This window comes from Nannospalax galili, unplaced genomic scaffold, assembly GCF_000622305.1.
Source record: "Nannospalax galili isolate Female #2095 unplaced genomic scaffold, S.galili_v1.0 scaffold364, whole genome shotgun sequence".
Lineage (NCBI taxonomy): Eukaryota > Metazoa > Chordata > Mammalia > Rodentia > Spalacidae > Nannospalax > Nannospalax galili.
Genome location: NW_008352752.1, coordinates 4,393,060 through 4,412,208, shown reverse-complemented (window position 1 = coordinate 4,412,208; position 19,149 = coordinate 4,393,060). Strand labels below are relative to the sequence as shown.

General features: G+C 39.4%; 1 protein-coding gene across 2 annotated transcripts in view; it reads left to right on the top strand.

Annotated features, from left to right (window-relative positions):
* Positions 1–504: 504 nt before the first annotated feature.
* Capn7 (calpain 7) overlaps positions 505–19,149 on the top strand; it is a 38,976-nt gene continuing 20,331 nt past the window's right edge. For both annotated transcript variants that reach the window (XM_029554513.1, XM_008849989.3), the window contains exons 1-9: positions 505–755; positions 4,135–4,243; positions 5,357–5,514; positions 6,718–6,785; positions 9,026–9,226; positions 11,401–11,487; positions 14,165–14,291; positions 15,928–16,013; positions 17,991–18,084. In XM_029554513.1, the coding sequence (XP_029410373.1) occupies positions 654–755; positions 4,135–4,243; positions 5,357–5,514; positions 6,718–6,785; positions 9,026–9,226; positions 11,401–11,487; positions 14,165–14,291; positions 15,928–16,013; positions 17,991–18,084 (1,032 nt within the window). In that variant the 5' untranslated portion in view covers positions 505–653. The remainder of the gene's footprint in view (positions 756–4,134; positions 4,244–5,356; positions 5,515–6,717; positions 6,786–9,025; positions 9,227–11,400; positions 11,488–14,164; positions 14,292–15,927; positions 16,014–17,990; positions 18,085–19,149) is intronic.

Below are 19,149 nucleotides of genomic sequence, written 5' to 3'. Positions count from 1 at the left end.
GCGCATATCAAAAGCACCTATTCTTCACATTTCTAATTTAATCAGTCCAGCTGGTGAGGAGAAGTGCTATTGTTTCTTTTCGCCTACTCCTTTTACACTTAGTGCAGGAAAGGAGCATGCTCCATCTCTGGCCAAGCACGAATCATCTGCGACAACCTCCGTGGGCACTGCCACCTCCTTCCTGCCAGATGGACGACAAACCCTCAGCCGGGACTTGACACCTACTTTCTCCCGCCCAATCCTCTAGGGCGCAGAACCCAAGTGCGCAGCTGTGGGGCAGACAGGGCTTTCCTCGGGCTTCGCCCCAACCGCGGTCCAGGAACACTGTCTGACCCTGCCCACCACCCGCGGAGCCGACCTGGCCCCGCCCACCGCCGCGCAATGGGGCTGGGGCGGGCCAGCTCCTGAGGAAGATCCTGCGGTCCGCTGCGCCTGCGCACGGCGGACTGTGGGCGTGGCGCGAGCGCGGGGGTGCGGACCCAGCGGGCTCGGAACCCGAGTTGAGTGGTGCGGGCGCGGCGGACGCGTCGGTCTGAGAGCAGGCGGAGGGGCTTACCCCTTCCTCCGCCGCCGGAAGTAAACTCTGAGGTTCGGTCCGGGCGCTTCAGCCTGACGCGGGCGAGTGTCAGCGCTTGTCCCCCTCCCTTGGCGCCATGGACGCGACGGCGCTGGAGCGGGACGCGGTGCAGTTCGCGCGGCTGGCGGTGCAGCGGGACCACGAAGGCCGCTACTCCGAGGCGGTGTTTTACTACAAGGTGAGGCGGGCCTCGAGCTCGTCACCGGGGCGCGCGCCGGTGGAGGGGCGGGGTCCGGTATGGACGCGGCCCGGCCGGGTGGGGTGGGCCCCGGCGCGTGGGGCTCGGGGTGTCCGGGGCCTCGGTGGCTGAGTCGGAGCCGGCAGGTGCCCCGGTGCTGGGTGGCGGCAGGAGCTGGGTCGGGCGGCCTAGGAAGTGGTCTGCGATGATATGATATGCCCAAGGGTGCGTGTGGATGTAGAAAAGAAGGTAGACTGGGAAAGCATACATCCATCTCCTATCATGTGATGTGCCTTCGTGGTTCTTTTTCTCTGCCTGTGTGTGCATACGGTTCCTTCACCCACAAACTCAAATCATAACCTTTATACTATTTTTTTATTTCATTTGTTACTTTTATATGTATGAGTGTATTTGCCTGCATGTGTGTAAGTACACCTGTGTCGTGCAATGCCCGCAGAGGTCATAGAGGGCGTCAGATCCTCTGGAACTGGAGTTAGGAATGGCTGTTAGCCACCATGTGGGCGCTGGGAATTGAACCCGGGTCCTCTGCAAGAGCAGCCAGTGCTCTTAACCGCTGAACCGTCTCTCCAGCCCCTTCCTATTTTCTTAAAGCATCTTTCCTGCATTATACCTGGATCGCATTTCGTTGCGTGCCTGTGCGGTATTTGCTGCCTTTTAGGTTAGTTTCATTGCGGGTTTGCAGCATTCTAATGGTGTAGTTAATATCTTTGTTGGCATTTCTTTGGGATGGATTAACTGGAAGCACAATTGCTAAATCGAAGGGGATGAGCTTCCACAGTTCTCCAATGCTTGGGGATTGGCAAACACACCCCTCCCACTGTTGAATGGGAAGGTACCTGCATCTTCCTGAGGTCGGCATATCTTGGTAATACAGAAGTAGTCATTTTTTCCCAAGCTTGTGTTCTTTCAGTAAGGTCTGGTTTGCTTTCAACTAATATGTTATTGCTTTTATTTTAAAATCTACTTTACGTTTAGAGACTTTTGGTGTGTTTTAGGATCATTCATTTTGAACTTTTTGTTTTTACACTCTTTCAAGGGGAATCTTTTTCTTTTTGTTATTCTTGTTTGGGGCAGGATCTTGCTATGAAGCCAAGGCTGGCTTCAAACTTGTCATCCTCCTGCCTCAGACTCCCTAGTATTGAGATTACAGGCATGTGCTACCATGCCTGGCTACCACGTGATAGTTCTTTTTTTAAAAAAAAATTTTTGATTAAAAAGTTTTTTTGATATATTTTAATTTCATGAGTGCATTGCCTGCATGTATGTAAGTTCGCCTGTGTGCGCGATGGCTGCGGAGGCCAGAAGAGGGTGTCAAGTCCCATGGAACTGGAGTTAGGAACAGTTGTTAGCTGCTATGAGGGTGCTGGGAACTGAACTGGGGTTCTGCAAGAGAAGCCACCGCTCTTAACCTCTGAGCATCTCTCCAGCACCCCCAAGTGATAGTTCTTTTAAAGAAGATTCCATTTTAGTTTTGTGTGAAATAACTTTGGCAAATATTAATCCCCTAAAACACTGCCATATAGCCTAGCATGGTGGCACCTGCCTAATCATCTGTAATCCCGGCACTAAGTGTGCTGAGGTAAGAGGATCACTGAGTTCAGGCCAGCTTGGATTTCATGGCAAGACTTTGTAACAAAAAACAAAACCAAAAAGTGCCTATAAAAGTATTGTTTTCGAAAGCAAAAGAAATCCAGCAGTGCCTTTTGTTTTATTTTAGAAGTTGTCAGGAAGAATATTTAAGAAAGTAAAAAAAAAAAAAAGTGGGATGATTTTGACCGCCATCACTGAATAAAAACAAGGAGAAGGCAGGAGATCAGCCAGCCTCAGTCCAGCCTCAGCCACATGGGACACAATTCAAAAACAATACAAAACAAAAACAAAACAAAAGGAGTAAAACAAAATTGATACAGTTTTAAAGTTTGCCCTTTTTTTCTTTTTTTTTTTTTTTTTTTGGTCTTTTTGAGACAGGGTCTCCCTGCAGCCCCAGCTGGCCTGGAACCTACTATGTAGACCAGGCTGGCCTCAACCTCACAGAGATCCCCCTGCTTCTGCCTCCCGAGTGTTGGAATTAAAGGCATGGGCCACCACATGCGGCCTTAAAAATCAATATTTACATGCAAGGAGTAACATATTTATATTTAGTATATAATATATGTTTAAGAGGTTCAATTTATGAAGTTAACTATAATGTATTTCGATAATGATGGTATATATGCTACAGTATTTATTTTTTAATATTTTGCTTCGGATTCCCCTGGATCCGGTGTTAAGGATGGTTCCTAGACGGCCTGTGGGTATTGGGAATCGAACCTGAGTCCTCTGCAAGAGCAGTCAGTGCTCTTAACCGCTGAGCCATCTCTCCAGCCCCATGCTACAGTATTTAATGCTCACATGTAAAATTACATTTTTCTCTGTTGAAATGTCTCCCTATAGACTCCAAAGAAATCATCTTTTCTACTCCACCTGGCCTTGAGGTTGAATGTCCAGTGGGATCCATACTGTACTTACTGGTTTTGTTGGGTTCACTGAAAGGACTTCTGTTCAAAAACTGGCTCTGTGGTGGCAGCTTAGGAAACAGCATGAGGCCTTATGGGGTGCAGTACGTGCTGGCCCACTGCAGAGAGGGGCTGTTTCTTGGAGGACTCTGTCTGCTCTTTCTAGGTGGTAGCATTGGTAACCTGCCTGGAGTATTATTGATAGGGGAAAATGGAAGCTCTTCCTCACTAGCCATAGCACAACTGGCTGTAGAAGTTACAGAAAAACAGCAGGATAAATTAAGGTTTTCTTACTAAGTTTGTTTTATAAAATTGAAACGTACTTAAAGTGTTCTACCCTGATATTTTCATTCTTCTGTGAGACATTTAACCTTTACAATGTTGTGAAAATTTTTTTCTTAATACAACTTTTATTTTGGTGATTGTTTTAATGGTTTTGTTCTGTTTTTGGTCCTGGATATTGAGTCCAGGGCCTTGCAAATGTTAGGCATGTGCTGTACCAGAGTTACACCCCCCAGCCCCATTTTAATGTTCTTGAGACTCAGTGTGCTTTTCAAGGTATAAATTTACAATCTGATCTACACATAAGGTAAGCAGAAAATGTGCAGTTATAGCTTAAAGTGTTTGTAATGAATCTGTCATTGATTTCTTAAAATTTCAGCAGGATATAAAAACCAAGGAATTATTGAAAACCAAAGAAAAGGTATCAGAGGATTTTATAGTTTATTTACTCTATGAAAAAAATCTTAATGCTTTGTTCTGTCATTCATGAAGAAAATAGTAAATTAGAAGTAGTAATGGAAATTCTAATAGCAATATGTCTTTTGAATTCCTTTGAATTATTATTATTATTTTATTTTAAGGAAGCTGCACAAGCCTTAATTTATGCTGAGATGGCAGGATCAAGTCTAGAACGTATCCAAGAAAAAATTAATGAGTATCTGGAGAGAGTTCAAGCTCTGCATTCGGCAGGTTAGTAAGAGACTTTGTTCTTTCACAGCATGCCTTTACACCTGTGTTTCTCTTTCCTGTTCATCTATGGATTCTGATCTTCTCTTTCTGCTCATCCCTCCTTAAAAATCATGATATGAAAATAAATGATAGCTCTATAAGAAAAACATTAGGGGGCTGGAGAGATGGCTCAGCAGTTAAGAACAGAGGATCCAGATTGGATTCCCAGCACCCACATGGCTACGAACCGTCCTTAACTCCAGTTCCGGGCAATCCCAAAGCCCTCTTCTGACCTCCACAGCATTGCACGACATGGGTGCACTCACATACATGCAGGTGGTACACTCATGCACATAAAATAAAAATAATAAAAAATTTTAAAAAAAGAAAAACATTAGCAATAGTAAAGTACAATTTCCTAGTTTTCTGTAGGTGCAGAGATAGTGGACAATCTATTAAGTTTATCACTGGCAAAGTTGAGAATCTTGTCAGCCTGCTTTAAAAAAAATTTTTTTTTAAATTTTATTTTATGTTTATGAGTGTCCTGCCTACATGTATGTAAGGGCAACCATGTCATGCAGTGCCCTTGGAGGTCAGAAGAGAGAGCTGGATCCCCTGGAACTGGACTTACTGACAGTTGTTACCCGCCATGTGGGTGTTGGGAATCGAACCTGGGTCCTCTGCAAGAGCAGCCAGTGCTCTTAACTGCTGAGTAATCTCTCCAGTCCCTCAAAGGTAATTTTTTAAGTTTTGCTGTATTTAATTCAAAGAGGGAAGACACTTCGTAACTCTCTAAGATTAATAACTTGTATTTTTTTCACAGTTGTTGGAAGAACTTGAAGGATTTAGAGAACACTGATTGGAATTAATATAGCAGCTCATGACATAAGTGTGACTGTATACAAACAGTAGGGAAAGAGGGAAGTTTGTCTTTGGTTACCAGTTCCTACTCCTAAGGTAGTATCAGCATACCGATACTTCAAAAAAAGATTTTTGTTATATATTGTACCAAGCTTTTAAAATGAAGACTTATAGGCGTTTTGGCAAACAAGGTCTTAAATATATTAAAGTGGTGGTGTTCCCTGACTACATTTAAGTAATGTTCTTTCTCTGTATGTTTTTGTGCCATTTTAGTTCAGTCAAAGAGTGCTGATCCTTTGAAATCAAAACATCAGTTGGACCTAGAGCGTGCCCACTTCCTGGTTACACAAGCTTTTGATGAGGATGAAAAAGGGAATGTGGACGATGCTATAGAATTGTATACAGAAGCTGTGGATCTCTGTCTGAAAACCGTAGGTATAGCCATGAGTTAAACTTGATAGAATTATGTGAATAAATTCCTTCCTTACTAATGAATTCTACTTAATTTGAGAAAAAAAACACTAATCTATCATAAATATAACTAAATCCTCACTAAAAGATAATGAGTAGGAAGTTAATAATGGACATTTACACCTTATTAAATTTTTGTCACTACTGAGGTCACTAAACAGTTGCTTTTTTAAAATTATAGATGTTAGGTGGTAGTGGTGCACGCCTTTAATCCCAGCATTCAGGAGGCAGAGGCAGGAGGATCTCTGATTTAAAGGCCAGCCTGGTCTGCATAGTCAGTTCCAGGTCAGCTGGGGGCTACAGGGAGATCCTGCCTCAAAAAGACTAAAAACTATAGATGCTAATTTTTTAACTGTATACTTTAAATTTCTAGGTTTATTTTGTGTGTATGCGTGTTTTGCCTGTATATATGTAAGTATACCACTTACGTGCATTGCCCTGCAGAGGCCAGAAGAGGCATCAGATCCCCTGGAACTGGAGTTATGGGCAATTGTCTGTTGCCAAGTGGGTGCTGGGAACTGAACCTGGGTCCTCTGCTGAGACATCTCTCCAGCCCCAACTTTAATAACTGAAATTACTGTTGAAAGAATTCCTCATCATAAATCTATGAATTTAGTGTAAACTTTTTTTTTTAAATTTCATACAGTAAAAAAAAATAAGGTAATTGTTTGGGAGACCTTTATTAGCTTGCAATGTAAAATCCATGTGCTGTGTGGCTTACTGCTCCCTGATGAGACCTTAGCTGCCTCTCTTAGCTTCGCAGAGCATCTAGTACTTAGGAGCAGTGCATTTGACAGGAAAATGAGGTACAGCGGTATCTTTCTCATGCCAGTTTTGGGCAGGGTGTTATGTTCAGAAAAACCATCTACGCTGATTTCTCTTTATCCCTAAGAACACAGGTAAGTGCTGGTTTCCTCAGGTTCCTGCCATTTACCCTTCCATGCTACCATGTTTGTGCATTTATGGTCTGATTAGCACTTGTCCTAGGTTCACCCCAGTGAAAAATACTGAACATGTTCTTTAAATGGTAACCTTTAACGACAAAAATAAAATGTCTTTATTTACTCATAGTTTCAAGAAGTAAAATGTATATTGTAATTTTTGTATAGAAATATAGATTAATAAAGAATTATGCTTTAGAATGTCTGTCTCTTTCTCTTAAGTCTTATGAAACTGCTGATAAGACTCTGCAAAATAAATTGAAACAGTTGGCTCGACAGGCGCTAGATAGGTGAGTTTTGTTGCTCAAATTCTTAACAATGGATAGCATGCATTATGCTGTTTTTATGTAACGGATTTAATGTGTGGTAGAAGTCCAAAAGTTCCTTGTTAAGCTAAGATGTAGAAATCTACCTCTCTGCCTGAGTAAATTTACTTCCTCGCTAGTTCCTTGCTTTAAACTGAAGAAATAGTCCATCTATCATTGAAGAAGTATTTTTAGTGTTTGCTATATAGAGAGGGGAAAAAAACCCTGATACTTGATTTGTTTTATAACTCTGATATTATTCAGATGGGGTGTGGGGAGGGATGTTGGGTCTTGAACCCAAGGTTTTGTGCATATTAATCAAACATTCAAGCACTAAGCTATATTTGCAGTCCCCAACTGTGGTATTTGAAATGGGCGACTTCCTTTATGCTGTGTAATATTAGACTTCCAAAGGAAATCTTTCAGAAAGACCTCCAGAGTGATTATAAAAAATAGACATTGAGAATGCACCTGCATTCCCAAATCACATCAGATGTGTAACCTTCATCTCAAGCTTGTGTCACTTTTCCAAGGCCTTTCCTAAGCATCGAATCTCCCCTACTACCTCTTTGATTATATATATTTAAATTTTCTTTTTCATTGCTCTTGCTCCTTTGTAAGGTTTATGAAAAGACCAGTTTATTTGCTGTTGATGTCTACGTTGCATCCAGCCTTCATCCCCTAAATGTAAGCTTACAAAGACAGAATTTTGGCCATTTTATCAAGTTGTGAATTACGTACCTAGCAGAGTGCCTAACATATATGTGTTGAGTAGGTATTTGTTGAAAGAATGAATTTGCCTAAGAGAATTATGACTCTTGAAAGAGCGTTATAGATAAAGGAAAGGGGTAGAAATTACATTTATTCCTAGAGCTTGAAGTTTAAAAGTTACCTTCTATTAAAGCTCCATCTAGATGACTCTGTCCCCCAAGCTGTTCTTTTATTGAGGTATGGCTCATTCTTCCTTTGCATCATCAACTAACATTTTCTGTATTCAGATTCATGAAGGCAAAAGCACTCAACACATAGTTGCTTCTTCCAGTTTCTGGAGTGTAGCGATTACCACCTTCACCTGACATAGTTGTCTTCTCCATCCTGATTTCTTCTAGTTAGAATCCTGGCTTATTTTTATTATCTGTGTAAGTAACCTGTGCAGTATTCCTGAGTCCATCCTAAGCAAAGGCGGGTAGGATTGGGGTAGCAGTTATGCGCTCCTTTGAGGATCTGTTGAAGATTAAGGATTTTCTTTCTAGGCAAATAAATATACACCAAGTTTTTTTTGGTGTATAATTTCAAAGTGTTACAAGACTCCTGGAACTCATGTGGAACTTGTGTTAAGAACTTCTTTTTTTAGCTTATTATTTCTTTAACACAGCAGTCAAAATTCCCTCGAATATCTACAAGCCTTCTGTGACTGAATCCTGCCTTCCTGTCATCTCAGCTCCTGTTGCTTCTCATCTGTACTTTCACATCTTTTGAAGTGACCTCAGCTCCCTTCGCTGTTTGATCCTTCTGCTCATTCTCTGTATGCTTCCCCACGCTGCAGATGAACCTCTGTGACTCAAGCAGTAGGTCTGACCAGCCTTCCCTGGACTCATCCTCTCTTCCTTGATGAACTTTTTTTTTTTTTTTTTTTTTTGGTCTTTTTGAGACAGGAGCTGGGGCTCCCTGTAACCCCAGCTGGCCTGGAACTTGCTCTGTAGACCAGGCTGGCCTTCAACTCACAGAGCTCCACCTGCCTCTGCTTCCCGAGTGCTGGGACTAAAGGCGTGTGCCACCATGCCCAGCTGATGAACTCTTTTTTAAACTTTTTAAAATTTATTTTTACTTTATGTGTATGCGTGTATTGCCTGCATGCATGTAAATGTTGTACAATGTCTGGGAAGCCAGAAGAGGGCATCAAATCCCCTGGAACTGGAGTTACAGAAGGTTGTTAGCTGCCATGTGGATGCTTGGATTCAAAGTCCTCTGCAAGAGCGGCCAGTGCTCTTAACCACTGAGCCATCTCTCCAGCCCCTTAGTTAACTCTTAAAGTGATGTTGTTGCCTATAAACATTAATAAAACACTTGGGAGGTGGAGGCAGGAGGATGAGGAATTCAAGGCCAGACTTCACTATGTAGCAGGTTTGAGGCCAGTATGAGTGAGATCCTGTCTCAAAAACAAACAAACAAAAATGCCTAAATTTAAGAAGAAAAACTCGAGTTTTTCTGTGCTTCTATTTTAGAGCAGAAGCATTGAGTGAGCCTTTGACAAAGCCATTTTGCAAAGTCAAGTCAACAAATACTAAAACGAAGACCCCTCCTGTGAGAACACATTTTCCTCTAGGACCTAATCCCTTCCTTGAGAAGCCTCAGGCATTTATAAGTCCACAGTCATGTGATGCGCAAGGACAGAGATACACAGCAGAAGAAATAGAAGTGCTCAGGTAAATCCTTATGATTCACTGCAATGAAAACATTTGAATATAACCAGTGCAGGTTATTTCATTCTGAATTGTGTTCAGAACTTTGTGGTAATATGTTGTGCTAGTATTTGACTGTGAATTATATAATTACAGCTTGAATAATAAAATCTGTTGGTTCTAATATATTTTAGTATTAACATTTTTTTCTAGGTGGGTTTTTCTGGTAATCTTGAAATTCTCCAGGTTTGAGCCCTGAAGATAAAGGAGCACAACAGAATTAAGGCAGACTGCTAGTACTCTGTGTACCTTTGAGACCACAGCCCCAGTGGGGAAAAAGACTTTGAAATAGCCAGCAAACAAAAGTCTGGAGCTATGACTAGTTTTTCACTTTTTAAGAGTTTTTTAAAAAAAGAAAATGAAAACAGAATGTGTGACAGAGACCTCATTGTGAAACCTAAACTGTATATCACCTGGATCTTTACAGAAAATGTTGGCAGACCCCTGGTCTATGTAGATAGCTCAGAGTATCTGAAAGCAGCGTCAGGGGATATTAAAAATGCCAAACATAAGCTGGACCTGGCACATGCCTGTCATCCCATCACTCTGGAGGTAGGAGGATCACAAGTTCAGGTTCAAGACCAGTCTGGGCTATATTGAGACCCTGCCTCAAAAAACAACAGTAACAAACCCACAAGAATGTAGAAGTCCTTGATTGTCTTTGGAATCGGTTGAGAAAGGATAAATCTTTGACCAGGAGGTGACTGTTTTTGAGTTTGACAAGTCATGTAGGTGTTTGATTTTTTTGTTGTTTTTTTTTTTGGTCTTTTTGAGACAGGGTCTCCCTGTGGCCACAGCTGTCCTGGAACTCACTATGTAGACCACGCTGGCCTTGAACTCACAGAGATCCGCCTGCCTCTGCCTCCCGAGTGCTGGGGTTAAAGGCATGCACCACCACGCCTGGCAGGTGTTTGTTTTTAATTTTCCTGAAATTGGGCTGAAAGGACTTCCTCCTAGTTCACAGCCCCCATGAGCACCTTTCTTTCCTGCTGCAGATTTTAATTCTGCTCCTATTAGCTTGGTTCCCTTTGCCTAGGAAAAACTGCATGTGAACACAGTACAAGAAAAGGGTCATTTTGAAGCTGAGGCACACTAAATTAGGGAGAAGTTATCATTTTTACTGCCTGGTATTTGTATATTGCCTTCTGTATAACATTTGGAATTCTGGGCTCTTAACAAAGCATCTCTGTATTTCTACCCTCATAATGCATCTGTCCTTCAAGTGAAAATGAGGGTACACTTTCCAACAGTCACTATGTCCACTGTGCCTGCATTCATCTTCAAATTCATGGATTATTAGCACCGAAAGACTAAATTATAAAGTTGCCCTGCAACTACTCTCAATTTAGGAAAAAAAAAAAATGTGATGTATGAGAACAAAATAGTACTGGCCACAATTCCAGCACTCAGGAAACTGATAAGAGACCAGCCAAATACTCTTACTACACAGTGAAGCTCTCTCTCAATAAAAGAAAAAAGAGGAAATTGTTAATGTATATAAAACAGGTAAAGCCACTACAAACCTCACTTCTTGAATTTGTCAACAAGTCATAGCAGATACCTGTGGTACTTCCTCCTCTACTACCCATTCCACAGTCTCCTATCCAGAAAAGAACATGTTTTTCAGAATTGCATGTCATGTTTTGAAATCCCCCAGATAACAAAGTAACTATTTGCTCCTTTGAACTTAGGATAGAATTGGCTTTGTATTCTTGTATTGGACACAAAGCCCTATCTTAAGACTATAGTTTTGTTGTAAAAGATGTCAGGTGGGTTTGTTGTTGCTTGCTGCAGCTATTTTATTTATTTTTGTGCTGAGGGTTGAACCTAGGGCTTTGCACATGCTAGGCAAATGCTCTGCCCCTGAGCTACATCCTAAGCCCAGAATGTTAATTTTAAAAGAATGTCTCATTAAATTGGATTGAATTACAGCAGTTATTTTCTGGTATTTGTTTTATCAGAAATGTCTAAAGAGCCGAGCAACATGATGTTGTCTGCTTAATACAACACCACACTTTATCATTTGAATTTTACCTTTGATGCCAACCAAAAGATGGAGGAGTTACTGTCATTTAGAGTTGAAGATCATTGATTAAGATAGACTTGAAATCTTGGATTCTTTTTCTTGTGTTTTATAGGACAACATCAAAAATAAATGGTATAGAATATGTTCCTTTCATGACTGTTGATCTGAGGGAACGTTTTGCTTATCCAATGCCTTTTTGGTAAGTAAGCACTGTAGTAATTTTACTTTCAAGATCATTTAAAATTTTCCCCAAACTCTGAAATTCAGTTGAATTCATAGCTTGAAATTAATTTTTTAAAATTTTATTTATTATTTTGATTTTATGTGTATTTGTGTATTGCCTGCATATAGGTAAGTGCACCCGTGTCGTGCAGTGCCCACGCAGATCAGAAGAGGCTGTCAGATCCCCTGGGCCTGGAGTTACAGACAGTTGTTAGCTGCCATGTGGGTGCTGAGATTTGAACCCAGGTCTTCTGCAAGAACAACCAGTGCAGCCCCGAAGCTAAATTGTATATACAAAACTGGTTGAAGAAAGGAGTATGTATGGGATAGAGGAGGAAAAATTGTCCTGAGAAAGATGTGAACAATACAAAGTTGTCTGTGTAATACAGCACCAGAACACAGCAGTAGCACGTTTGTTTTAATTTGCCTAGTCATGGGCTCCTGTGGAGCTTTTGGCCCAGTCATAGTGCTTAGTATAACACCTGGCAGAGAGTAAGTACTCTGCAAACATTTCTTCAGTTCATGACTGGATCGCAATAGAAATACAAGCCAGAGAGTAATATAAAAGTCGAATAAAATGTCAGCATCATTCCTTACTAAGATCCAGTTAAAGAAAGTGTTATTGTACAAGCCAGAGAGTAATATAAAAGTCGAATAAAATGTCAGCATCATTCCTTTCTAAGATCCAGTTAAAGAAAGTGTTATTGGCTGGCATGGTGGTGCACACCTTTAATCCCAGCACTCGGGAGGCAGAGGCAGGTGGATCTCTGTGAGTTCAGGGCCAGCCTGGTCTGCAGAGCGAGTTCTAGGCCAGCTGGGGCTACAGGAAGACCCTGTCAAAAAAGCCAAAAAAAAAAAAAAAAAAAAAGTGCTATTTGTAAAAGTATTATCATAGCCTTCTAGGTCAGTGGCAGAGGCGTAAAAATATTGTTTGATTTAGGACTCATAATTTCTAGTTATCCTAAGGAAATCAGTATGCAAATTTGTATGTAGTGCCAGGCACTTGGGAGGCTGAGGCAGTCAGATCTCTGTGAGTTCAAGGCCAGCCTGGTCTATATAGCTAGTTGCAGACTAGCTGGGGATACAGGGAGGACCTTTCTCACCCACCCCCAACAAAAAACCCAAAAATGTATGTAGTAAGAGCATTTATCCAAATGTCTGTTGTGGTAAAGGTTTCAGAACTAAATATCCAGAGGTTTGAGAATGATTCAGTCATGGGACATCCATACAATCAAATGCTGTTTCCTAAATAAAGTCTTTTTAAAAGTAGGAATCATACTCATAATAGAGAAACTTAAAGCAATATAAAATTATGCATGTAATTTTCAAATTAATTTTTATTTATAAGTGCATAGAAAAAGAAATATGGTAAATGCCCACAGTGGTTAACTTTACATAGCAAAACTATATGGTTTAAATTTCTTTTTTCAAAATATCTGCAGTGAGCATGTGATATTTATTATCAGAAAAAGTTTGAATTTGTATTATCTATAGAATGAAAAGCTCCATAAAGAATAAGAAAATTGCTTTTCATTTTAAAATGTTCTGCTTTTCTTAAATGGCCTAAAGTGTCAGAAAGCCAGTAAATTAGCAACCTCATTTTTTCACTTAGGCAGCCATATCAGTGATTCTAGTAACAGATTGGGTTCTAAGAAATTTAAAAAGTTTTATGACTTTGATGTTAGGTACGTAGATTTAATAGGCAAACTTAAGATTGTATTTTTATGGTTAATTATGTGTGTATGTGTATGTGAATCACTAAATGTGAGTATAGTGCCTGCCAAGGCCAGAACAGAGAGTCAGCTTCCTGGAGGTGGAGCTACAGGTAGTTGTAAGCTACCCAATGTGGGTGCTGGGAACTGAACTCATATCTCTGTGAGAGCTATGTGTGCTTTCAACTGCTGAGCCATCTCTCCAGACCCTAATAGGCAGACTTCAGTTTGAGATCCTGTGTGCTGCTGGATGAGTTAGGTCTTTCTCTATTTCATCAACTATATGAAATGAGGCAAGTAATAGAGCATGTGTATTCCATGATGTAATGGTGATTCGATGAGTTAGTGAAGTAAGACGCTCTTAGAATGGAGCTTGTTATTTAGCAGCCCTGTTTAACAAGAGAAAAGCACTAGAATAGTACTCATTTTATTAAAGACTAAAATTATAGATCACCATTTGGTTGTATATGTCAAAAGAATTATACTTCTGATGATTTCACTTCAGGAAACTAATTCTAAAGCAGTGTTTAGAGATTTATTCAAATATTTATACAAAAATATTAATATTATAGTTGTTAAAATGAATCCATATTTTATGCCAAAGTTAAACTTTTAAACTATACTTTGTGTGCGTGTGTGGCTAGGTACATGCAGTTAATATACTTTTTTTTTGTCTTTTTGAGACAGGGTCTCCCTGTAGTCCCAGCTATCCTGGAACTCACTATACTTTTAAAGTAAATAAAAATGAATTTATGTTCACTTCTGCCTTTAATTGGAGAGGATACTCAGGTTGATTGGATTCAAGGTCAAATGTAAAAAGCCAGATTTTACCAGAGTTACTTTGGGAAGACAAAAGTGTAGGTGTATGATCTCTGTGTCAAAAAGAAAGTTTCATCATCTTCCAAAACTGATCTATTTTTGTAATTTGTATTGCTTCCTCAGCGATAGATGGGGCAAGCTGCCATTATCACCTAAACAAAAAACTACGTTTTCCAAATGGGTACGGCCAGAAGACCTCACCAACAATCCTACAATGATATACACTGTATCCAGTTTTAGTATAAAGCAGGTAAATATTTACATATGAATTTGATTTTTTTTCTTAGATTGTATATATTCAGATGCGCAAGTATAATTACAAAAATTATTCGTTCTAAACATTTAAAAAAATTGTTTTCAGCTCAATTTGGTAGTACATACTTGGAATCTCAGCACTCCAGGTAGAAGGCCAGTGTGGGCTACTTAGAGTTTGAGGTCAGCCTGGACTACAAAGTGAGATTTTTTCTCAAAAAAAAAAAAAAAAAAAAATTTTTTTTTTTCCTTCTGAGATGACATCTTGCTGTGTTGCCCAAGCTGGCCTTGAGCTCAAGATCTTCCTGCATCAGCCTCCTAACTGACTAGGATTTCAGGTGTGGGCCACCATGCCCAGTTCACTCTATACATTTTTGTTTTAACATTGAGAAAATTGTATAACATGAGAAACTTTTGAGCAATTATAGGTTTTTTTTTTTTAATACTAGGTAGGAATTGAACACAGGGCCTCATGTATGTGAGGCAGTTACTTCCACTAAGTTACAGCCCTAGTCCCAATTATACATTTCTGTTTTTGTAGATAAGAAATGAGAACTGAATTTCACATTTGACAAGAAAATAAATATAAAAGATAATTATTTGAATATCTAATTATGGGGCTGGGAGATGGCTCAGTGGTTAAGAACACTGATTGTTCTTGCAGAAGACCCGTGTTAGAATCCCATCACCCACATGGCAGCTAACAGCTGTCCGTAACTCCAGTTCCAGGGCATCTGACAGCCTCTTCTGACCAGTGCAAGCATTGCATGACACGATGCACTTACCCACATGCAGGCAATGCACACATACACATAAAACGATAATAATAAAAATAAATAAATATCCAATTATTGGGGGCTGGAGAGTTGGGTTAGTCAGTAAAGTGCTATCTGCATAAGCATGGGAACCCAAGTTCGCTTTCCCAGGATCCCCATTAAAAAAAAAAAGTGTGACAGCAGCACACTCTTGTGACCTCAGAAATGGAAGGGCAGAGCCAGGTAGATCTCTGAAACTCACTACCCAGATCAGTGAGCTTCAGGTTCAATGAGAGACCATGTCTCAAAAAGTCAAAGGTTGAGTGATTGGAGAAAGATAGCCAGTGTTTACCTCGAGCCTCCATGTGCTGCACATACCCTAATAAGTATACACCATACACACATAGAAATCCGTGTACCTGAAAACACAAATGATTCTAAACTAACTCATTGAAATACTTTATTTTTTCTAGAATTTGAATATGTGGGTTAACAGTATAACATTTCTATTTTCCTATTTGGACAGTAATTGAGAAAGTATTTAACATAAAAGCTCAAGTAGTAGGTACAATGCATAAATTGTGCAAATGTTAAAATTATATGGGGGCTGGAGAGATGGCTCGGTGCTTAAGAACACTTGTTCTTCCAGAGGACCCAGGTTGAGTTCCCAGCACCCACTTGGTAGCTAACAACTGTCCATAATTCCAGTTGCAGGGGATCCAACACTTTCTTCTGGTCTTTGTGGGCATTGTGTGCACATGGTGTATTTACATACATGGAAGCAAAACACTCGTACACATAAAATAAAAGTAATAAATTTTTTGAATGTTGAAATTATATGAATTAAAGAATATATTACTGTATTATTCTTATTAACAGACAATAGTATCAGATTGTTCCTTTGTGGCATCACTGGCTATCAGTGCAGCTTATGAAAGACGATTCAATAAGAAGTTGATTACCAGGTAAAATTTTGTGTTTTCCCTTCGTAAAATTGTTGCTTAGTTGGAAATTAAAAATTTGGACCTTATCGACACAGCAAGAGGAGAGGGCCCATCACTGGAGTATTACTGTCCTTCTGTAAAAGTTAAACAGATGGTTCCTGAATGTGGGGAGTTATTCTACAGCAGTAAGACTATATGCATATGTAGCTAACTAATGTATGTGGCATAAATGTTTTTAAAATTGATGAAATCAAAGTAAAAATCACATAATTTGTCATTTTTAAATTTTGATTTATTTTTTATGTGTATGAGTGTTTTACCTGCATGTTTATTAGTGCATCCATGTTGTGTAATGCCCACAGAGGTCAGAAGAGGGTGCTGGATCCCCTGGAGCTGGAGTTGGGGATGGTTGTTAGTTGCCATGCATATGCTAGGACCCAAACTCAGGTGAAGTGCTCTTAACTGCTGAACCATCTCTCCAGCCTCATACTTTATAGTTTTAAATGAACAATAAGGTAGCAGCTAGCCTCCTGTGGCTATTGAGCAGTTAAAAAACAGGTTATTTTGAATTCAGATGGGCTACATGTGTAAGATGTGAAATTTTGAAGACTTAGCATATGAAATGTAAAATTGGAAAATATCTCACATTTTGTATTGAGTGCATATTGAGATCATAACTGGAGTCAGCAAAATGTTAGAATTAGTTTTATCTTTTTCTTTAGCTTTTAATATGGTTATTAGGAAATAGAAAGTATTCCTGTTGGCTATAACTGCTTTAAAATTCATTGAAATGTTTCTGAAAATTTTTTCAGTTTTTGAAAGTTATATTATTAACTCAGAAACTTTCAGTGAAAAAGTTTCTAATCATAATTTTTCATTGTGCTTTTCTTGAGTAGTTTTTGTGTGTTAAGGCCTAAGGGTAAAAGATGAATCAGACAATTTTTAACTTCAGCTACTTGCCATATAAATAACCAATTTGCAGCATATATTTGATCCAAATATATTTTAAAAGAAATATATATATAAGTTATCTCATCAATAACTTTAATTTTATGTACTTTTATTAGTTGTACTTAGTGTCTTTGTTGTGATTTATTGAAATGGTCTGTACTTGATAAAAGTTGTTTATCCATTTAGTACATGTTTTTTTTAAAAACATGTAGTTAGAAATTGAGCTAAGCATGGTGGCATTCGCCTTTATTCCCAGTACTCAGAAGGCAGAAGCAAATGGATCTCTGTGAGTTCAAAACCAGCCTGGTCTACATTGTGAGTTCCAGGCCATCTGGGGCTACAGGGAGACCCTGTCTTAAGAAAGACCAAAAAAAACCTGAGCATTAGAGACTGGGGCTGTAGCTCAGTTGATAAAGTTCTTATGCACAAAGCCCTGGGTTCAGTCCCCAACACTGTATAGACTGGCTATGGCGGAGCATATCTATAATCCCACCACTCTGCAGGTGGAGGCAGGAGGATCAGAATTACAAAGTCTTCCTCAGCTGCCTAGGGAGTTAGCAGCTCACCTGAAGTACAACTTGGGCTCTGGACAGAATCGAAAAGAAAAGAAAGGAAAAGAAATAAAAGAAAGGAAGAGAACAGAAGAGAGGAGGGGAGGGGAAGGGAGGGGAGGAGAGAGAGAATATATTGTGAAATATTCTTTCTGAATATTGTGACAATTTTACTCTATTTCATGATTTTATAAACTATTTTGTTAAGCTGGGTGTGGTGGTGCATGCCTGCAATCCCAGTACTTCAGAGGCTGGGGCAAGAGGATCATGAATTCTAGGCCAACTTGATCTACATAGTGAGACCTTGTCTTAAAAGAAAAAGCAAAAACAAAAGAACTTTAAAACATTAAAATACTCTTGTGTTTATTTTTATAAAATCAGAAAGACATTATCATATGTCTAAATAAATGGCATGTGTTTAAATGTAATATAAAATCTTGTATATTAGTTGATACTGAATATTAATATTCATATTATATATTTTCCTTTCCAAAAGCATAATTTACCCTCAGAATAAGGATGGTGAACCAGAATACAATCCCTGTGGAAAGTATATGGTAAAACTTCACCTCAATGGTGTCCCAAGAAAGGTGACTGTTCTTCTCTTACCTCCCTCATCCCCACCCTACTCCCCTTTCTTTTCTTCTAAGCCTTTGAATCTTAAATGGAAGCTATTAAGAAATGTTATATATGTAAAAATTTTAAAAGTCAATTTAGTTGATTTTGAGTTTGTGCTATTGTACACTACTACCAATAGAATAATTTAATAGTAATTAAAAAATAAAACCCATTACAAAATTTATTTTTTTTTTTGTCTTTTTGAGACAGGGTCTCCCTGTAGCCCCAGCTGGCCTGGAACTCACTATGTAGACCAGGCTGGCCTTGAACTCACAGAGATCCGCCTGCCTTTGCTGGGATTAAAGGTGTGCGCTACCACGCCCGGCCAGAACTTGCATTTTTAACAGAATCAACTACTAATGTCTGGAAACACCCTTTGAGAGTCATTCTCATTACTTAAAAACTAAAATTTTGAGAATGATAATAACCTTTTGTTTAAAAGAATCTTATGTTAGGTATGGTGGCACATATAATTTTAGCACTCAGGAGACTGAGGCAGGAGCATAGTCAGTTTAGAGGCCAGTCTAACTGGCCATAAGAAAGTGTCTCAAGGGGCTGGAGAGATGGCTCAGCACTTGAGAACACTGACTGTTCTTGCAGAAGACATGGGTTCGAATCCCAGCACCCACATGGCAGCTAACAACTGTCCGTGACTCCAGTTCCAGGGGATCCGATAGTCTCTTCTGTTCTCCGTGGGCATTGCATGACACAGGTGCACTAACCTACATGCGGGCAATACGTGCATACACATAAAATAAAAATAATAAATAAAATATAAAAAAAAGAAACTCTCAAAATGTAGTTTAAATAATAATCTCTCTGGTATTCTTAGGTCAAAAGTCTTCTTTGATCCAAGTGTCTTCCAAATCAGTTTTAATATGAATTAGATACTGTATCTTTATATAGTGTTTGCTCAGTTATTTAAATATAGTTTTTAGTTATAATTTTTTAAAAAAAAACTTTTTAAAATTTTATTATTTTTATTTTATGTGTATGTGTGTATTGCCTGCATGTAGGTAAGTGCACCCATGTTTTGC